This window comes from Paroedura picta, chromosome 6, assembly GCF_049243985.1.
Source record: "Paroedura picta isolate Pp20150507F chromosome 6, Ppicta_v3.0, whole genome shotgun sequence".
NCBI classification, from domain to species: Eukaryota; Metazoa; Chordata; class Lepidosauria; order Squamata; family Gekkonidae; genus Paroedura; species Paroedura picta.
Window position 1 is genome coordinate 51,770,149 of NC_135374.1, and position 19,404 is coordinate 51,789,552.

The 19,404-nt window shown below is 39.7% G+C and overlaps 1 protein-coding gene across 1 annotated transcript in view; it reads left to right on the forward strand.

Moving 5' to 3' along the window:
- The window catches only part of CXADR (CXADR cell adhesion molecule), a 54,710-nt gene extending 51,358 nt beyond the window's left edge, over positions 1-3,352 (forward strand). The window contains exon 8 of the mRNA XM_077342423.1: positions 2,808-3,352. Within this exon, the coding sequence (XP_077198538.1) occupies positions 2,808-2,849 (42 nt within the window). The 3' untranslated portion in view covers positions 2,850-3,352. The remainder of the gene's footprint in view (positions 1-2,807) is intronic.
- The last annotated feature ends 16,052 nt before the right edge of the window (positions 3,353-19,404 follow it).

Genomic DNA, 19,404 nt, shown 5'->3' on the forward strand with positions numbered 1-19,404 from the left:
GCAGCATCTGCTCAGGGTTTCCAACCCAAAGGAAATTAGCCTCAGCTCTGGCCCCAGCTTTGTGGAATAAGCTCCTGTGGGACCTAAATTAATTCCACAAGGCCTGCAAGACAGAGCTCGTCCACTGAACTTATGGTTGAGTCCCAAGGTAACACCCACCAAGAAACTGACCTCACACCCAAGAGGAAGAGAGAGTTGGAAGTTCAGCTCCTGCTCAATAAACCACTCCGGAAATTTTAGATAGGGACATTAGTTAGATTGTAATGGTTTTAATTTTTTACTTGTATGTTGCATTTATTGTTGCTACCCGCTCTGAACATTATGGAAGGGTGGGATAGAAATAAAAAAATTGATTATATTATTATAAATGATTGACCTTAAGACAGAGAATCAAGATGAACCCTTGCAGACAATATGATTTCGTCATGGATCCTCCAGGGGTTTAGAATTGGCAAACGCTTGACTGTGACTGATCATGATCACTTAAGCATGTTTATTCTTCTTCATACTATCAGTTATACTTTCAGTTTCTGTATTACAAGATTATCCAAATGGACCCCCTATTAAAACTATGTTGATTGCATTCAACCAGCCAGTTTCTTTTGCATCCCTTGCAAAGTTCATATAAATTTTAAATAATCTAGAAATTATGTACTAGTAAAATAGTTTACTAACAATACAGTCATAAGGATGTTAACCCTTCTATAACCATTGAAATCAATGGATTTAGTTGGGGTTTACTATGGTTCTACTGTAAATTAATCAAACGATATAAGTATTTCCAGATACTGATTTTCTGTAAGTTTTTGTTCTTGCACTTTCCCCCATAAAATACCAGATGTACAATTAAAGGATATTGGTAGAAAGTGTAACATTAACAGTGTGATGCAAACCTAAAAAATATTTGATTTTTTTACAGTCACTAAATATGGTGGAAACTCAAAGTACCAACACTTTAATGCCATATCAAAAAAATGTTAATTCATGCCTTGTTCAGGAATAAATTATTATGCCCCTTACTGTTAGCATCAATTTAACTGAAGCAGTAGTAGCTATAAAAGACCAAAGCTCTATTATCTGATCAAAGATCGGTCAGAGTTTACTGTCATGTCAGTTCACCTAAAGAAAAGAAAAGGCTGAATTCTTCAGACAGTGCAATCCTAAACAGGTCCACTCAGAATTCTACTGAAGTAGAACAGTTAGGTTTACTATAAGGAAAGTGTTTCTAGGATGGCACTGTAAGGTCCATGGAAACTGTGTTTCTTGGTTCACTGCCTTTCTAGTGAGGGAGAAATCTCTGAGATAGGTTTTAAAGGCATCACGTGAGAAGATTCTTTGGCAGCAAGAAAGAGGAAAGTATATTTCCTCTGTACTGAGATTGTACATTCCAGTCATGCCAAACCTTGCAAAAATTTAGGTTCTAACCCTACCTTAGTTTCCTTGATAATCTGTTTTAAATGAAAGCGATGGCTTAGTTGGCTAGAAAAAAAAATGTTAAATTCCTTATGGCCATCTGTTAGCAGATCTAGCTAACCCAAGTATTGTGCTGATTGTTTCCAATATTCAATTTATAACAGGGAATGCTTGCAGCCCTCATATTCTTGAAAGCAAGGGCCCTCTAGAATGAACAGGATTGCACTCTAGAATGAACAGGATTGGGGGGGGGGCTTACCTGCTATTTGTTTATTCGCAATAACCTGATTTTTGTTTATCAACATAGCCTGATTTTTCTTCCTCAGAAGAAGCAGAAAACCTCTTACCACAATAATGGATTTAATTTTATTTCCTGATTCTGATTAAGTGTGACATAGCTCAAATATTTGGGTAGCATTCATCATTCTCAAAGTTTAATTAGCAACACCTTGAAGCATAGACATTGGTTTGTCTTCATATTGTATGTTATTAGTGCCTTGTTAACTCCTTGATTTCCAGATCCTAAATTTTAAATATATAATGGTGTTGGATCCATAATATTTTAAGCGATACCATCAAGTCCTACCTAGATGTGATTTTAGGTGTTCTGCAGTTGCAGCTTCCATTCACACCCCCTTCCCAATAGTCCTGTAAATCTGTTATTAAATATTGAGTTATCCTGATAAAAAGCAACAATAAAGATTAGGATACTGGAGGAAGGAGAGAGGGGGAAAATAACTTACAATCCTGTAGTGAATTATGTGACTCATTTTTAATGAAAAATGTTCAGCTGCAATGAGTTCATGTCTTTGTCACTATGTAAAATCTTGACATAGTAGATTGTAAAAAGTTGTGATGAGTTCTGAGAGAAAAAGGCAACATTCAGAGGGTGAATTCAATCACAGGCTGCAGTTTGGTTAAGGCTTCAAAGGCACCATGAATATCCGATATCATCGTCTGTGTCTCTCCCCCATTTCTGACCTGTAGTATTACATTACTAACAGGATCCAGAAATAATTTCATGAGATTTTGTGTAAAATACAGATCCTGCTAATTTTCAGATTAAGATATTAAAAGTATAGGCAACCCCGAATGCCCCCCCTCCATATTATACCCTTTTAAAAAAGTAGACCTAACTAATTTGTAGGCAAATGTGGTTTGTATTCCTCACTATTTTGATGACATACCTGGGAGTAGAAATTAGTCTTGCATTGGAGTAAATAATAGCTTTTTCTGACTTGTATTTTTACTATGTTCTCCAATTTAATTGGTTTCACATTTTTAATTAAACATGGAATTAATGTGGCATTGCACCTGATAATTCAGGATTCTTTAGAGTAATAATTATTTATTTTCCAGTAAACGTAATATGTTTGCTCTTTATTCTCTTGTAGTATGACATCGGAAACAGGATGGGTGACATAACAGTGGTATAAGCTCGAAGAAACAGGATATAGCTCATGAATTTCAAGTTACGGAACAAATGAAGTACTGTGTGGTTTTGTCATTATTGTCTCTTAGATTCTGCAGGATAGATGGTAAAGTAGACCACATTTATTACAGGGATTGCCTCCTAAGTGTTTACAACATAAATTGTTTAAAGATTTATTTCTTTTAAGAGTACTAGACCTCAAGCTGTGATGAAGGAACAACTGTACTTGATAGGCACACAAACACAAAAAGATCAACCCAGGTGGTACATAATGTACTTTTATTTTTGGTGCTGAAATAATGACAGTTGAATTACTTAAAAGGTACCCTTTTAAAATGATACATAACTTAACTGTGTTTAAAACAATGTGTGCCTTTCATAATGTATATTTTGGTGCTGCTTAAAATTTTCTGGAAATAGTGTTCTTTTTTTTAAAAAAAACGTAGCTTTTTCAACACTATGCTTTGTAAGTCTTGCAGATTCCTTTAATAAAGGTTTACCTAATGATGAAGTGTTATGTCACATCCTATGCCTTGCCAAAGTGTGATTTCAGTGTTGATGAATCAAGTACTACAGAAAGAGGATTAAGGAGCTGGACAAGAAAAGACCATATAGTCCATTCAATCTTGCACAGATTAGTTTATGTCAAAAATATGCCTCTAGCTTTACTTTTAAAGATTTTTTTAAATGTTATGAGAAACGTCTGAAATTTAGAGCAATCCTGGCACAATAAATCATTACAGTAATGCAATACTTGCCGTTGGCGTTAAATGGGGATCTATTGTACTTTAGCCCAGTGGTCCCCAACCTTTTTATCACTGGGACCACTCAACGCTTGACAATTTTACTGAAGCCTGGTGTGGGGGGGTAGTTTACTCCTCTACTCTCAACCACTGCCCTAACACTCTCTGATCGTTATGGTAATGTTTAAATATCCCTTCAAAATAAGATCCAGACACGCCACAACAATGAACATAAGGAACATTTTATTTTCATGGAAATTTTAACTCATGACAATGACAAATCAATGGGAACCCTGAGCTTGTTTCTCTGCAACGAGATAGTCCCATCTGGGAGTGATGGGAGACAATGACACCCGAAGTGTGTTGTAAAGGGCCGGGGGGATGAAGTAAGGGGCCAGGGGGGGGCATCCTTCGCGGCCCACCTCCAATTAGTCGACGGATCACATGTGGTCCGCGGCCCACAGGTTGGGGATCGCTACTTTAGCCCACTCATCTTATGCATGGTTCTCCACGTCTCCATTTGCTGTCATGACAAATTCCTGTGGGAAGGTAACTGGTTCAGTAACATCCAACGAGCTTCATTCTTGGTAGGGATTTGAACCTATATCATGTCATATTCCAATTCTCAAACCACTACACTGTCTTGCTCACGTAACACTGAGTTTCACTACTGTACAATTGTGCAATTGTGAGAAGTGCGGCTAAATAAATAGGAAATATGGGAGGCAACCAGAGCGTGGGTGGGTGATGACACCAAATATTTGCTAGACAAAGCAATCACGACTATGAATAAAGCATTGTTGGCCATAACTGCTACTTGAAAACCTGGCTGTGATGCCGACTTCAAGAGAAACTCTACTATATTATGTACCTTGATCTCTACAATTCTAACTTTAGGTAGCCTTCCAGTATAATGTTCAGATCAAATTTAGTTTCTTACGCCCACAATAGCATTTCAACATGCACTGAACAACAGGATATTGAGTTATATTGACCCATAGATGTTAAAAATAGAGTAGGCTACATAGTATCTTGCACCCTTATAAATGTTCCTTGTAGCCACACTATTTTTAAAAAAGTAATTCCCTGCAATGCTGTCGTAGCCCTTGTAATGTTTCTGCATATATTTTGTCACATGTCAAAAGATATTCCATCTAAAACCCGCTTGTGGAAATTTTCTGAAAGAAATAATATTAGCATTTGTATAGCATTCTAGTGTGTGAAGTAGTCCATGCACACAGAATGCTTGATAACTGAGGCTGACACTTGCAGTCCATATCAATGCTTCTTTTAAACCCAGATCTACTATACCAAGATGTTCCTTTTTTGTTGTCAGAAGCAGTTTTGGCTCTGGTGTTTTGTTCTAATAGAGAATAATCTATGTTCCTGCTCAAAGCCTGAAGGAAACTCATATGTTGATATCAAGGCTAACCATCAGATGCTTTTTTAAAAATGGAGCTTCACATTCTTGAAAAAAATTACAAATTTCCTTCAGTTCGTAAAACAATATTGGAAATATACTAATTTATTTATAGATAAATGGTTTAAAATCTAAGCAATTTATGAACTTTAAAGAAAATTACAACTCATATGTATGTGTTCAGCATATTGATATTTCTCACATCCTGCAATGTGGTAGATTAGAAATGTGAATAGAAGAGGTAGAGGAAGCCTGTTAGTATGAACACAGCTGTATAGAGGAGAATTTATTTTATATGAATGTGGCTAAGCATGCCTCATGGTAGTGGCACTTAAGAAAGTTGGCTTAAAAGTCCTATATATCAGTGGTCCCCAACCCCTGGTCCGGTGACCGGGACCGGTCCGTAGATCAGTCGGTACCAGGCCACAGCTCCTCCTCCTCCTCCTTCCCAGCTGCTGCCTCGGGGGCTGCCCTGCCACTCTGCCGCTGGCTCACCCTTGGTGCTCTCCAGTGGTCGCCATGGCTGGGTCTGCCCCTCGGCATGGCACTATGGGAAAGCAAATGGAGCAGGGGCTCAGGCAGCGGCAGCAACGTCCCTCGGCAAAAGACTACCCCCCCCCAGGCCTCAGTAAAATTGTCAAGCGTTGACCCGGTGATAAAAAGGTTAGGGACCACTGCTATATATGGTCTAGAGTGGAATATGTTAATGTGCACTAGTACAAGATGACAAACTGTGGTAATCTGTGGAGATTGTAAAAAAAAATAAAAAAAGGATCATGTTCCTTTCATGTATTTCATGACAAAAATAACTCCAGATTACTCTAGCTGGGTACAATTTAGACTGACCTTCTAATATACAGAAGCAGTTCACCAAAAATTTAAATGATTTAAAATTCTAAAACATTCAGGAGCTAACACAACTTCCTTGCTGACCCTGGATATTGTCCACTTGAAAACTGATACTTTATATTCAACTGAAATGGAGTGTGTGAATCAAAAGTACTTCCCAATCAGTGGGTAAAAAACTACTTCATTTGCCTAGTTAAGGGCTATCAGATTTATAAAAAAATGATGCTGTATTTTCTATACAAAGTATAACTGATAATTCAAGCCCCATGTAAAGGACTGGTGGTGGCTGCCATAATTGCTGATACCACCAACTCTCAGTTTTCCCAAGCTGGTTAAAATGAGCAAGTGACTATAAGCTAGTACAATGGACTTGGCTCCTATGAATGAGCTTCATGACCCCTGGATAGTTCTCTACACAGCATACTTCCTCTTCTGCTAACACTTTTGTTTGCACAAGTTCAATTATTCTTGCACAAACAGAAGTGCTAGTAGAAGAGAAAATATGCAGCAATTGTTTGTTTTAACTCCCTTCTTTTGTGCTCAGGGATAATCTGAAAAAAGTGACATAATTGAATACCATTAATTAAGCACCCACCTCAGACAGCCCTTAGAACAAATCCTGACCCATTGGAGTTTCAGGGAACAGCCCAGAAAAAAAAATTGCATTCTATTTTCCCCACCACATGCAATATGTATCACTTCATCTGTTCTCCACCAACAGTAATCCAATGTTTTCCTAATATATGGACATGCATGCGAGTATTAATTTTATTTATTTAGTCCCATGGGTGCAACAAATCCTCAGCTGAATAGGATTTGACTTCCAAGTCACTTGACTTCCAAGTCACACCATCAGTTGTGGAGCTGCATGCTCAGGACAATTAATGCCCTAATTAGTTGCCCAGTATATTGAAAATGAACTGCTTTCAAGCCCAAGAAAATCCTTGTCAATTTTGTTTTCAAGACACTGAATGAGGGTTAACTTGCAAGTCAGTTTAAGTGAGGACAGATCCAAAGAGTGATAAATGAGCCACTAAGATCACAAGGTGGAATATACAAATGTTAGTTTCTGTTGGAATATTCTACCTGCAGCATAGTTTGGATGAAGGTTGGCTCCTACATGACACTTACTGGACACTGAAAGTGCTTACCTTGACCGGGACCTGCTTTTGAAATGTAAGAAGCCTCAATTAGTTTTATTTGGCCTTCTAGTCTATATATATATCTATATATATAAACTTGGATACAAATAGCATTAAAACAATTAACAGTAATTAAACCACTTAAAACCACTTAATTATATATATATATATATATATAATTGGCCCGGCCGATTCCCGATTGGCCCAGCCGATTCCCGCCCTGCTGACAAGGAAGTAATTGCGAGCCGCGTGGAGCGCAGCTCGCAGTTGCTTCCTTGCCGGCGGCCTGACGCCCAAGGGAGCCCCCGGCAGTCGCGCAGAGCACGGCTGCTGGGGGCTCCCTTGCCTAGCGCCCACTATTTATTTTACAGCGGGCTTGATTACTAGTATATATATAATTTTATTTATAGGAGCTAACTGCATATAACAATTCTTGTATTCCTTGTACTTTATATATGCTATTTTTATTTTATGTCCGACCATTGATAAAGGTGGTAATGCTGAAACACATCTAACACATCTAGTCAGTGGAGTCATTGATCTGAATGTATGCACTGATTTTATTGAGGCTATACTATAAGCCTTGAGTTTTTAACTTTAATAAATATTAGTACTAAATTTTAAAATGGTGTTCTATGCTACAGGTGTTCTATGCTATGCAATTCATTTCACTTTTTTCTTAATTGACCTTTTTAGGAATATTCTACTCAACAAAAAGGCAGCTTTGGATTGTGTTTTGTGATCATCACAGCTCATTTGTTCCCCCTATTGGGGTTTCATGGTTATAGAATTGCTACACATTAGGAGTGGGACAAAAGCAATAAAAGTCAATAGTTCTCACTATAGAGAGAACGAGGTAGGGAGGAGAGGGCACTCTTGGGGTCCAACGTAATTGGAGAACTTATAAATTTATTGGAGTGAAAAGAGATGGAGTATTCAATGAGGTAAATGTTTAGCACAAGATCAACCTTGGTTTTCACTTTATAGTTTCCAGTGCATTGAATTTTGTGACTGAGATTATATATCAATAATATATACTATTATTCCCAGAGAAGCATTATTTTTTTAAAGGTATTAGAAAAATTATAGAGGAAAATCTGTGGATAGCTAGAAGTCATGAGATCCAGTATGGCATGTTTATCTATGTTAACAAGGAGCTAGTAGACCCAGGTTCAAGTTCCCACCTTGAGCCAATAATTTTCTTTCAGACTCATGTCTGTCTGAAAAAAATGGAGGCAGTGGGGGGGAGCCTTGTATACTGCCCTTTTCTCCTCAGAGGAAGTACTGGGTAAAAGAAAAAAAATGACTGAATAACCAAACCTAGGGTCCATGCAGACATGATATTATAGAAAAATAGAGCTGGGAAGGACCTGAAGGATCATCTACAGACCCCCCCCCCCAGATAATGCAGGTAATTCCTGCCCAGATAATGCAGGTAATTCACAACTACCTTTCCCTCCACTCCCCCAGTGACCCTGCTCTGCCCTGAGAAAGGAAAACAAAAACCAGTCTTGCCTGGAAGAAAATTCCTTTCTGACCCCAAAGAGGTAATCAGCATTACCCTGGCCATATAAGAAGACCATGAGGGCCAAACACTGACTTATGTCTTCCTGAATTCCCTCTCATGCTCACAGTGATGTTGTTGTTGTTATGTGCGAAGTCGTGTCCGACCCATCGCGACCCCATGGACAATGATCCTCCAGGCCTTCCTGTCCTCTACCATTCCCCGGAGTCCATTTAAGTTTGCACCTACTGCTTGAGTGACTCCATCCAGCCACATCATTCTCTGTCGTCCCCTTCTTCTTTTGCCCTCGATCGCTCCCAGCATTAGGCTCTTCTCCAGGGAGTCCTTCCTTCTCATGAGGTGGCCAAAATATTTGAGTTTCATCTTCAGGATCTGGCCTTCTAAAGAGCAGTCAGGGCTGATCTCCTCTAGGACTGACCGGTTTGTTCGCCTTGCAGTCCAAGGGACTCGCAAGAGTCTTCTCCAGCACCAGAGTTCAAAAGCCTCAATTCTTTGACGCTCGGCCTTCCTTATGGTCCAACTTTCGCAGCCATACATTGCAACTGGGAAGACCATAGCCTTGACTAAACGCACTTTTGTTGGCAGGGTGATGTCTCTGCTTTTTAGGATGCTGTCTAGATTTGCCATAGCTTTCCTCCCCAGGAGCAAGCGTCTTTTAATTTCTTTGCTGCAGTCCCCATCTGCAGTGATCTTGGAGCCCAGGAAAATAAAATCTGTCACTATCTCCATTTCTTCCCCTTCTATTTGCCAGGAATTGAGAGGGCCGGATGCCATGATCTTTGTTTTCTTGATGTTGAGTTTCAAGCCAACTTTTGCACTCTCCTCCTTCACCCGCATCAACAGGCTCTTTAGTTCCTCTTCACTTTCTGCCATTAGAGTGGTATCATCTGCATATCTGAGGTTGTTGATATTTCTCCCTGCAATCTTGATCCCAATTTGTGACTCCTCTAATCCCGCATTTCTCATGATGTGCTCTGCATAAAAGTTAAATAGGCAAGGCGACAGTATACAGCCTTGCCGAACTCCTTTCTCAATTTTGAACCAGTCAGTGTTTCCATGTTCAGTTCTCACTGTTGCTTCTTGACCTGCATATAAATTTCTCAAGAGACAAATAAGATGCTCTGGTATTCCCATCTCTTTAAGAACTTGCCACAATTTGTTGTGCTCCACACAATCAAAGGCTTTAGCATAGTCAATGAAGCAGAAGTAGACGTTCTTCTGGTACTCCCTAGCTTTCTCCATGATCCAGCGTATGTTGGCAATTTGATCTCTAGTTCCTCTGCCTCTTCGAAATCCTGCCTGTACTTCTGGAAGTTCTCGGTCCACATATTGCTGGAGCCTAGCTTGTAGGATTTTGAGCATAACTTTGCTAGCATGAGAAATTAGTGCAATGGTGCGGTAGTTTGAGCATTCTTTGGCATTGCCCTTCTTTGGGATTGGAATGTAAACTGACCTTTTCCAATCCTGTGGCCATTGTTGAGTTTTCCAAATTTGCTGGCATATTGAGTGTAGCACTTTTACTGCATCGTCCTTTAAGATTTTGAATAGTTCAACTGGAATGCTGTCACTACCACTAGCTTTATTGTTGCTCAGACTTCCTAAGGCCCATTTGACTTCACATTCCAGGATGTCTGGCTCCAGGTCAGTAACTACCTCATTGTGGTCATCAGGGATGTTAAGCTCGCTCTTGTATAGTTCTTCTGTATAATTTTGCCACCTTTGTTTAATCTCTTCTGCTTCTGTGAGGTCCCTACCATTTTGGTCCCTTATCATACCCATCTTTGCATGAAACGTTCTCTTCATATCTCCAATTTTCTTGAAAAGATCTCTGGTCCTCCCCGTTCTATTGTTTTCTTCTATTTGTTTGCACTGTTCATTTAAGAAGGCATTCTTATCTCTTCTAGCTTTTCTCTGGAATTCTGCATTCAATTGGGTGTATCTTTCTCTTTCTCCCTTGCCTTTCACTTCCCTTCTCTCCTTAGCTATTTGTAAAGCTTCCTCAGACAGCCATTTTGATTTCTTGCATTTCTTTTTCTTTGGGATGGTTTTAGTTGCTACCTCTTGTACAATGTTGCGAACCTCCATCCATAGTTCTTCAGGAACTCTGTCTATCAGATCTAATTCCTTAAATCTATTTGTCACCTCCACTGTGTATTCGTCGGGGATATGATTTAGTTCATACCTGAGTGGCCTAGTGCTTTTCCCTACTTTCTTCAATTTAAGCCTAAATTTTGCAACAAGAAGCTCATGATCTGAACCACAATCAGCTCCTGGTCTTGTTTTTATTGACTGGATAGAACTTTTCCATCTTTGGCTGCAGAGCACATAGTCAATCTGATTTCTGTGTTGACCGTCTGGTGATGTCCATGTGTAGAGTCGTCTCTTGGGTTGCTGGAAAAGAGTGTTTGCTATGACCATTGTATTCTCTTGACAAAATTCTACCAGCCTGTGTCCTGCTTCATTTTGTACTCCAAGGCCAAACTTGCCTGTTATCCCGGTTATCTTTTGGCTTCCTACTTTAGCATTCCAATCCCCCATGATGATAAGCACATCATTTTTGGGCGTTGCTTCTAGAAGGTGTTGTAGGGCTTCATAGAACTGATCAACTTCATCCTCTTCAGCAGCAGTGGTTGGGGCGTAGACCTGGATCACTGTGATGTTGAATGGCTTGCCTTGGATTCGAACAGAGATCATTCTGTCATTTTGGGGATTGTATCCCAAGACTGCTTTTCCTACTCTCTTATTGATTATGAAGGCTACTCCATTTCTTCTGCGAGATTCTTGTCCACAGTAGTATACCTGATGGTCATCTGAATTAAATTCACCCATTCCTGTCCATTTTAGTTCACTGATTCCTAAAATGTCGATGTTCAGTCTTCTCATTTCTTGTTTAACCACATCCAGCTTGCCTTGATTCATGGATCTGACGTTCCAGGTTCCTATGGAATAAAAATCTTTACAGCATCGGACTGTCTTTTCGCCACCAGTTACTTCCACAACTGAGCGTCCTTTCGGCTTTGGCCCAGCCGCTTCATTCATTCTGGCGCTACTCGTACTAGCCGTCTGCTCATCCCCAGTAGCATATTGGACACCTTCCGACCTGAGGGGCTCATCTTCCAGCGTCATATCGTTATGCCTATTGGAACTGTCCATAGAGTTTTCATGGCAAAGATACTGGAGTGGTTTGCCATTTCTTTCTCCAGTGGATCACCATTTGTCAGAGCTCTCAGCTATGACCTGTCCGTCTTGGGTGGCCCTGCACGGTATAGCTCATAGCTTCACTGAACTACGCAAGCCCCCTTGCCACAACAAGGCAGCGATCCTTGAAGGGGGCACAGTGATGTACATGCACCAAAATCTTTTTAATTTTCTTCTCAGTTGCTTCCCAGCTGTCTAAAATGTTTTAATTTTGGCATATGTATATTAAAAGTAGTTAAAAGGCATATCATAGGAGCTTATTAATGAATGTGCACTAAAGAAACCTGATGATTCTGCCCAGAGGATATTTTCCCATTATTTATTTTCCTTTGATTAATTCTTTCTTTCTTATTTATTACTTAGATTTATATGACTTGGTGTGCTTAACAACATAAACTTGGATACAAATAGCATTAAAACAATTAACAGTAATTAAACCACTTAAAAACATTTTAAATACCTCATTCAGTTCCGTTAACACACCAATTTTTAAGGTCATTGCCTGTAGGTATTTCATTATTATTCCAGGGGAGAGCTCATCACAAGAGCCCAATTCATTGATATTGTTAGTTATTGGCCCCAACCAAATGCCTGGTGGAAGAGCTTTGTCTTGTAGGTCTTTCGAAACAGGACCAGTGGCATTCCTCATTCGGTAAACTGGAAGAAACTCAAAACATTTCTATAGGGAAAAGGTGATAAAAGTAAGCTCTATAATAAATGTGGGTAGATGTACTTTGGATCGAAAGAAAGAAAGAAAGAAAGAAAGAAAGAAAGAAAGAAAGAAAGAAAGAAAGAAAGAATAGGTTGGATACACACTTTTCTTGGATGCTGTAGGATGCTTTGGGCTGATCCTGCGTTGAGCAGGGGGTTGGACTAGATGGCCTGTATGGCCCCTTCCAACTCTATGATTCTATGATTCTAAAAGAAAAGAAAAGAAAAAAAAAGAAAAAAAAGACAGCAATTGACCATACAGCCCCATTTGTCATCTTCACTGACTACTGTCAGACAGGATATGGAACTGCATGAGCCATTGCTATTGCATTTTACATTCTTACATTCCTTAACTAAACTGTGATAATGAACGGATAAGAATGCCATTTCCCTGACCACCATGTGTGTCACTAGTATTCTGCACAATTTGTTTCAAGGGGGATTACCTTTCTATGCTTATTTTCCTCCCAGCATCCGTAGATAAATGTTTTGAAATCTGATGTCTACAGGCCTGACAGGCACCTGAATATTGCTCTTATTCACTGAGCTAGTGGAAATATTCTGAGGATTGCTTAGATTCCGGAACATTTGCAACATTTTATTTGACCTGAAAATAAATATTTATGTTGTCTCACTGCTTGTAACCTGCATGAGTTATAACAATTGAGAAAAATTCTTATCAAACAAGACATATATTGAATGCGTGGGTTAATGGCTACTAGGGAGTCCCTGAGTCATTTTGACTCAGTTGCAAGTTAGAAATAATATAAATTTGTATGATGAACTTGTGGCTTACGTAGTTGTCCTCAGTCTTTTCAAGGTTGCTGAAAGATATATGACAATGTTGGAAAGCTGGAATTTAAGGGGGAAATGATTATAAAAGATATGGAGTTACTTAAAGTGACAGGGAACAAATTTGGGACTTCTCAAGTGGAGCAATTTCACCCTGAAAATCAACATTCTGTGCCATCACAATCAGTGTCTGGGGCGACAAAACCTATCCACCAGTTACAAAGTTCTAGAAACTGTTATTCAACTATCATCAGCATAAATAATTCACCTTACTAAATACCCTATCCAAAAAGGTTAAGCTCCATCTTTTCAAGTGTGATTGTTCTGAAATTAAGGTCATACGGCTTATGTCCTAGAATCTGTGCTAAAGTACAGGATAATCACCTGATTAGCTGCATTTAGCCAATAATGTAATGAGATAAGATGATTGCCTAGAGTAGCCAGACACCAATCAAATGGAGAAGATCCTTTATTTTGTTCATCCCTTCCTTTATTTTTTAGCTATCACATTAGAAGAAAACCTTTTATTTAAATTAGGCCACATGCTCTGTAATAAAGAGGATATCATTTTGGATGACAATTAATTGCTTACTAATGAACAATCTCAGGAGTCTGCAGATGGTGAAAATAGGAGACATAATAAAAGATGAAGAGGAGAGATTTGAGCAGCAGCAAGCATAGCTATATATAAAGGTGACCAGATGTTTAGCTGTCATGTTACAATGAAGAATGGAAATCTGTCGAGAAAACAACAACGATAAAACAACAACCTTCTGCCCTTTTGTGGGAAACTTGGACAGGGGAGTTCTGTTTTGGAAACTGACCTGTGAAGCATCTTCCCTCTGTCAAGATACATTTCAGTAAAAGTAGACAGTATTAATGAAGGCTAAAAAGACCTTAGTCTATCATATTATCAAGAAGAACACAACTGCTGTATTGTTTTCCATGCCAACCAAATATGTTACCAGGAAACCAATGAGCAAGGTTTTATGGCAATAATAACCCTCTCACTCTGTTACCCCCAAGAAGCAGCAGGTCAGCAGTAAAATCATGTATATTTTAGGTGGATTTTTTTTTCATCTCATTGATCAGAATTCTACCTATCGGGACACTAGAGTGCAATTAACAGTTTTGAAGATGCTTTAGAACTCAGTAAGTAACAACCAGGGAAATGGTGTGAAGTACAAATTACTGATTAAAAGAGTTCTAATGATACATTGTACAAAGCATGTATTTGTCTTACTGGAAATTTTACTTTGCTTCTAATATTCATTTAGTCTCCAAAAGACTGACATAGTCTTGTGGTGGATCTATCTTAGGATCCGGGGGCAGGCTACCTGTGAGAAGGAGTTGAATAAACATGGAGAGTCACAGAACAGTGCTACATTTATATTCATTATAATGTTCGGGGGGGGGGGCTATTTTGGATTAGATACTGTAATGGCAGTTTTTTATAACTTGGCAGCTGGTTCACAGTGAAGTTCCCATTGAGAACATTATTTTCTACTGGAAAATGCAATTGGAAATAACCCAATAACATTGCAATGGGCACCACTGTGACAGGTTTCATAGTACAGATTTTGAGATAACACCATATGACAATTCAGAAATCTTTCTCCATGTTTCTAAAATAGCTACAAATTTAGGAGGCTTTAAAATGTAGGGTAAATTTGATCAGTGGTCATTAGCTACTAAGGAAGCACTGAACCACGGAATACCATTCGCAAGGGGATGCCATGTTTGTGGGCTTCCCAAGAAGCATTTTACTGTAGGGAAACAAGATCTTGAATTAGGCTGAGCTTTGCCATGACCCAACAGAATTCTGTCTCTTTTTTGCTTATCTCTATTTAAATGAAGTGAAGAAAAAGAAAGTTAAACTGACAGTTAAAAACATTTTCTATAGAAGCTGATGGAGAGAAGAGAATCCCTGTCTTTGTTCTGTCCTTTGTTATTTCCAACTACAGAAAAACGGTTTGGAGTCAGCCCATTATTTCTCTAAGATACTACAACTTTTTGCTAACAGTGGCTACAGAAATATGTAAAACAAGAAAAGAATTTAGGCATTACAAGCTGTTAGGGTACAATGATACCAGGTTTTATAAGGCACATTACCATCAAATAGCAAGATCATGAAAAAAGGTGAATTAATATTCACATGAAGGGTGTTGTTATGTATTTATTCTGTCTCCTGTACCTTCCATATTTGACTTCTCAATATATTCACATGGTACGTTCCCTCTTGACTCATATGGGCAGCAACAGCTGAATGGAGCCATCATGGTCAGAACAAATAAAAGGGAAGTCTGGTGCCTTCATGTCTATCTTGTAAGCTTCCTAACTGCAAGATACTGTAGATGGGCCCTGGGTCTGAAGTCTATAAGGAATGTTCTTGTGCTTGTATACTGCTTGTGCTGCTTTTGTGTCCCCATGCATAAGGCTGCCATGGCCACAGCACCAGCTTTTAAGAGGTCAAAGGATGTGTGTGTTGTGGAGTGGAGGAGTGGAAGAGATTCATATTGCAGCAGTTAAAAAGGCAAATGCCATTTTGGGCTGTATCAACAGGGGCATCACATCAAAATTACAAGATATCATAGTCCCATTGTATACCTGCTGTGTGCAGTTCTGGAAGCCTCACTTCAAGAAGGACATGGATAAAATTGAAAGCATACAGAGGAGAGCGACGAGGATGATCTGGGGCCAAGGGACAAGCCCTATGAAGATAGGTTGAGGGACTTGGGAATGTTCAGCCTGGAGAAAAGGAGGTTGAGAGGGGACATAATAGCCCTCTTTAAGTATTTGAAAGGTTGTCACTTGGAGAAGGGCAGGATGCTGTTTCCGTTGGCTGAAGAGGAAAGGACGCGCAGTAATGGGATTAAACTACATGTAAAACGTTATAGGCTAGATATCAGGGGGGGAAATTTCACAGTCGTAGTTCAGCAGTGGAATAGGCTGCCTAGGGAGGTGGTGAGCTCCCCCTCACTGGCAGTCTTCAAGCAAAGGTTGGATACACACTTTTCTTGGATGCTTTAGAATGCTTTGGGCTGATCCTGCATTGAGCAGGGGGTTGGACTAGATGGCCTGTATGGCCCCTTCCAACTCTATGATTCTATATTCACATGTGTTTTTAAGACCCAATTCAATTAATTATTCAGTTTGTACTCTGCTCTTCTTTAAGAAGTCTGGAACACAGTGTTACTTCAATATTTTTTTCTATGTCATCCTGAGAGACATGACAGTCTTCTTAAAACAACCCACTGAACTTCAGACTAGAACAGGACTTTCAGGTTTCACCTCTGCAGTCAAATTCATTGCTCAGGGCATGAAGGTGTAAAGTGGGCTGACATAGGTTGATCAATTTTTCCATATCATAAACATATCCAGGTCCTGTATTACAGAAAGAAATTTTCTATATTTATTACTTAAAACAATATTCTGTAGTTTTTATACAGTTTAAAGCTTTTAGACAAAATTATGAAGGACTGATCATCTAAAATATTTTAAATGTTTAATTAAATCAGATTTACTTCTAACTCAGGTCTGAATACAAAGATCTAGATCTCAACTGCAGATGAATCTAAGCTTGAGTTTGTGTCATCTTCATGGTTTAACTGATTAACCTGGTCTGAATGAATAGCCGAATGTCTCCCTCATTAGGTTTAATAAACACAATTGGTTACAACAAGGCATAAGACGGAGAGGAATCACAAATGTACTGTTGGGATTGTTAGCTTCCTCAATCCCCAACTTTGAGGGGGGCCCACAAACCCAAAGGCCCCATCTGGGAACATTCACCTTGTTAAAGCAGGAAAACACTGAAAACTTATGGGGGCAGAAGTGAGTGATGAGAAATGTGTCCCAACCCCTACCCACCACCCAGAGACAGTTAGACTCAGTGGCAAGAGCTGGGCTGGGTAGGGAGCTCCTCTGTGACAGTTTGGATCCAGGATTCCCAATCAGCCATGATAGTAAAGGTGGGAGGAGGGAATCAAAGTTGTGCATGGTGATGTCACTTCTGGTGACATGTTACTTCCAAGTGTGGCAAGGAGTTGTGGCCAGCTGAAATCACTTGCAGGGGTCCTTGAAGCCTGAAGTTTTATTTCAAGGGTTTCTCTACAGTCAAAAGGTTGAAAAGGGCTGGTTTGGTTGCAACAGTAGGGGCTGCCAGAGCACAAGGGTAGCTTGGCTGGCAGCAGGAGAAGCTTGCCCCAGGAGGCCTGATGAGGAGGTGTAGGCTCCCAAAGGGGCGAGTATGTCCAAGTTTAAGGGTGAGGCAGGGCTAGCAAGGGGCTCTGAAGCCTTGATCAGAGTGGAGCTGGGAAGGAGGAAGTGATGAAAGGAGACTCCATAAGGGAGTTCGAGGAAGAAGTGGGAAGTGGAGATAGTAACGACAACTATTTCTCTGCCAGGGCAAAAGTAACTAGCAACAGCTTTGCTGAGCCCATTCTGAGACCTCCTAGAGCCTCCCAGTGGGAGCGTACAGCTTGTCAGGATGGTGGAAGCCAGTGGTGCCCCAAGGTGATCAAGGGGTCTGACAGGGTTTTTGACAGGAGTCCCAACAGTGATCTACAAAAGACACTGCTCATAAGATAGCATCAGCATTTAACTTAGATGGTTCAGTTCTAATTGACAGAGTACTTTCAGAATCACACCATCTAGTGTTGGACTAGGAGAGGAAAGACCCATGAAGCTACCTGGATGATCTTGGACTAGTCACTTTCTCTTGGTGTAATCTTCCTCAAAAAGTTGTTGTGGGGCAAAATGGAGAAGCACCCTAAGCTTCATGGCGGAAACGTGAGATAGAAATGTAACAAGGCATAGAACAGACTTCTGAAATGGGAACAAGAAACTCACTTTACACAAAATAATCCACTTTGTAAGACACTTAAAAGACACAGACAGAAAACTACCAAAGAATTTGAAGCATACATACATATAATCATCATAGACAGTGTCTAAAATTACATAACTGCACTACTGATGAGGTAGTTTGAAGATATTGTTCACTCAGAGCAATATACCCATGGCAATCTGTATTTGCACAAGTTCTTCTCTGAAACAAATTTTAGTTTCACAGTGCCTTTTCAAGTAATAGTACAATTCTAAGGAGATATATACCCTTCTAAAGCCATTTAACTCAATGAGATTAGAAGAGTGCAATAGGCATGTGCAAAATGGAAAAAAAAATTCTAACAATCTTAGATATAGTCTGACTTGATTCAGGCTAAATCTGATCTGGCCAAATCAGCTGATTTGGGTTTTGGGTTGACTGAATTTTGCTAGATCTTGCTGGTGACTACCTTGCTGGATCAGGGGAATGCTGTGGACATAGTTTATCTGAATTTCAGTAAAGCTTTTGATAAGTTTCCATATGATATTCTTGTTGACAAGTTGGTCAAATGCGATATGGATCCTAATTCTGTTAGATGGATCGATAACTGGTTAACCAATCATACCCAAAGGGTACTTGTTAATGGTTTATCATCCTCTTGGAGAAGAGTGGCAAGTGGAGTTCCCCAGGGATCTGTCCTGGAGTCTGTGTTATTCAACATATTTATAAATGATTTGAATGAGGGATTAGAGGGGGTACTTATTAAATTTGCAGACAATACTAAACTGGGAGGGGTAGCAAACACACAGAAAGAAAGCAAAATCAAGCAAGTAAGACAAGTAGGATAGGGATGCTAGCCTCCAGGTGGGACCTGCAGATCCACAATAATAATACATAGCGTTCCACAGGGCCTGTAAGACAGAGCTCTTCCACCAGGTATATGGTTGAGGTCAATGCAATCAGACGATCAGTTCCTCCCCCCCCCCCCAAAGAAGATCTACCAACATATTGGTGACCAGTGGATGCTGTCCCCCTTGACGCCTGGCTGGCAGTCAGCTGTGATGGGGTGAAGATTGATTTTTTACCCCATGATTTATATATGTTGTTTTAATTGGATTTTATTGGGGGTTTTATTGTAATTGGGGATCAATTTTGTAACTCACCATGAGCCGCATGTCGAGAATAGCAAATAAATAAAATAAATAAAAATACTTCATCTCTAGAGCAGAGATCAGTTCCCCTGGAGAAAAGGCAAGGGAGGCAGGAGATAGGAAATCTCTCAGAGCACTCTGAGTCAAACAGTGCAGAAACACAATGCCCCACCAGCCCAACAGCAGCAGAATAAATCCAT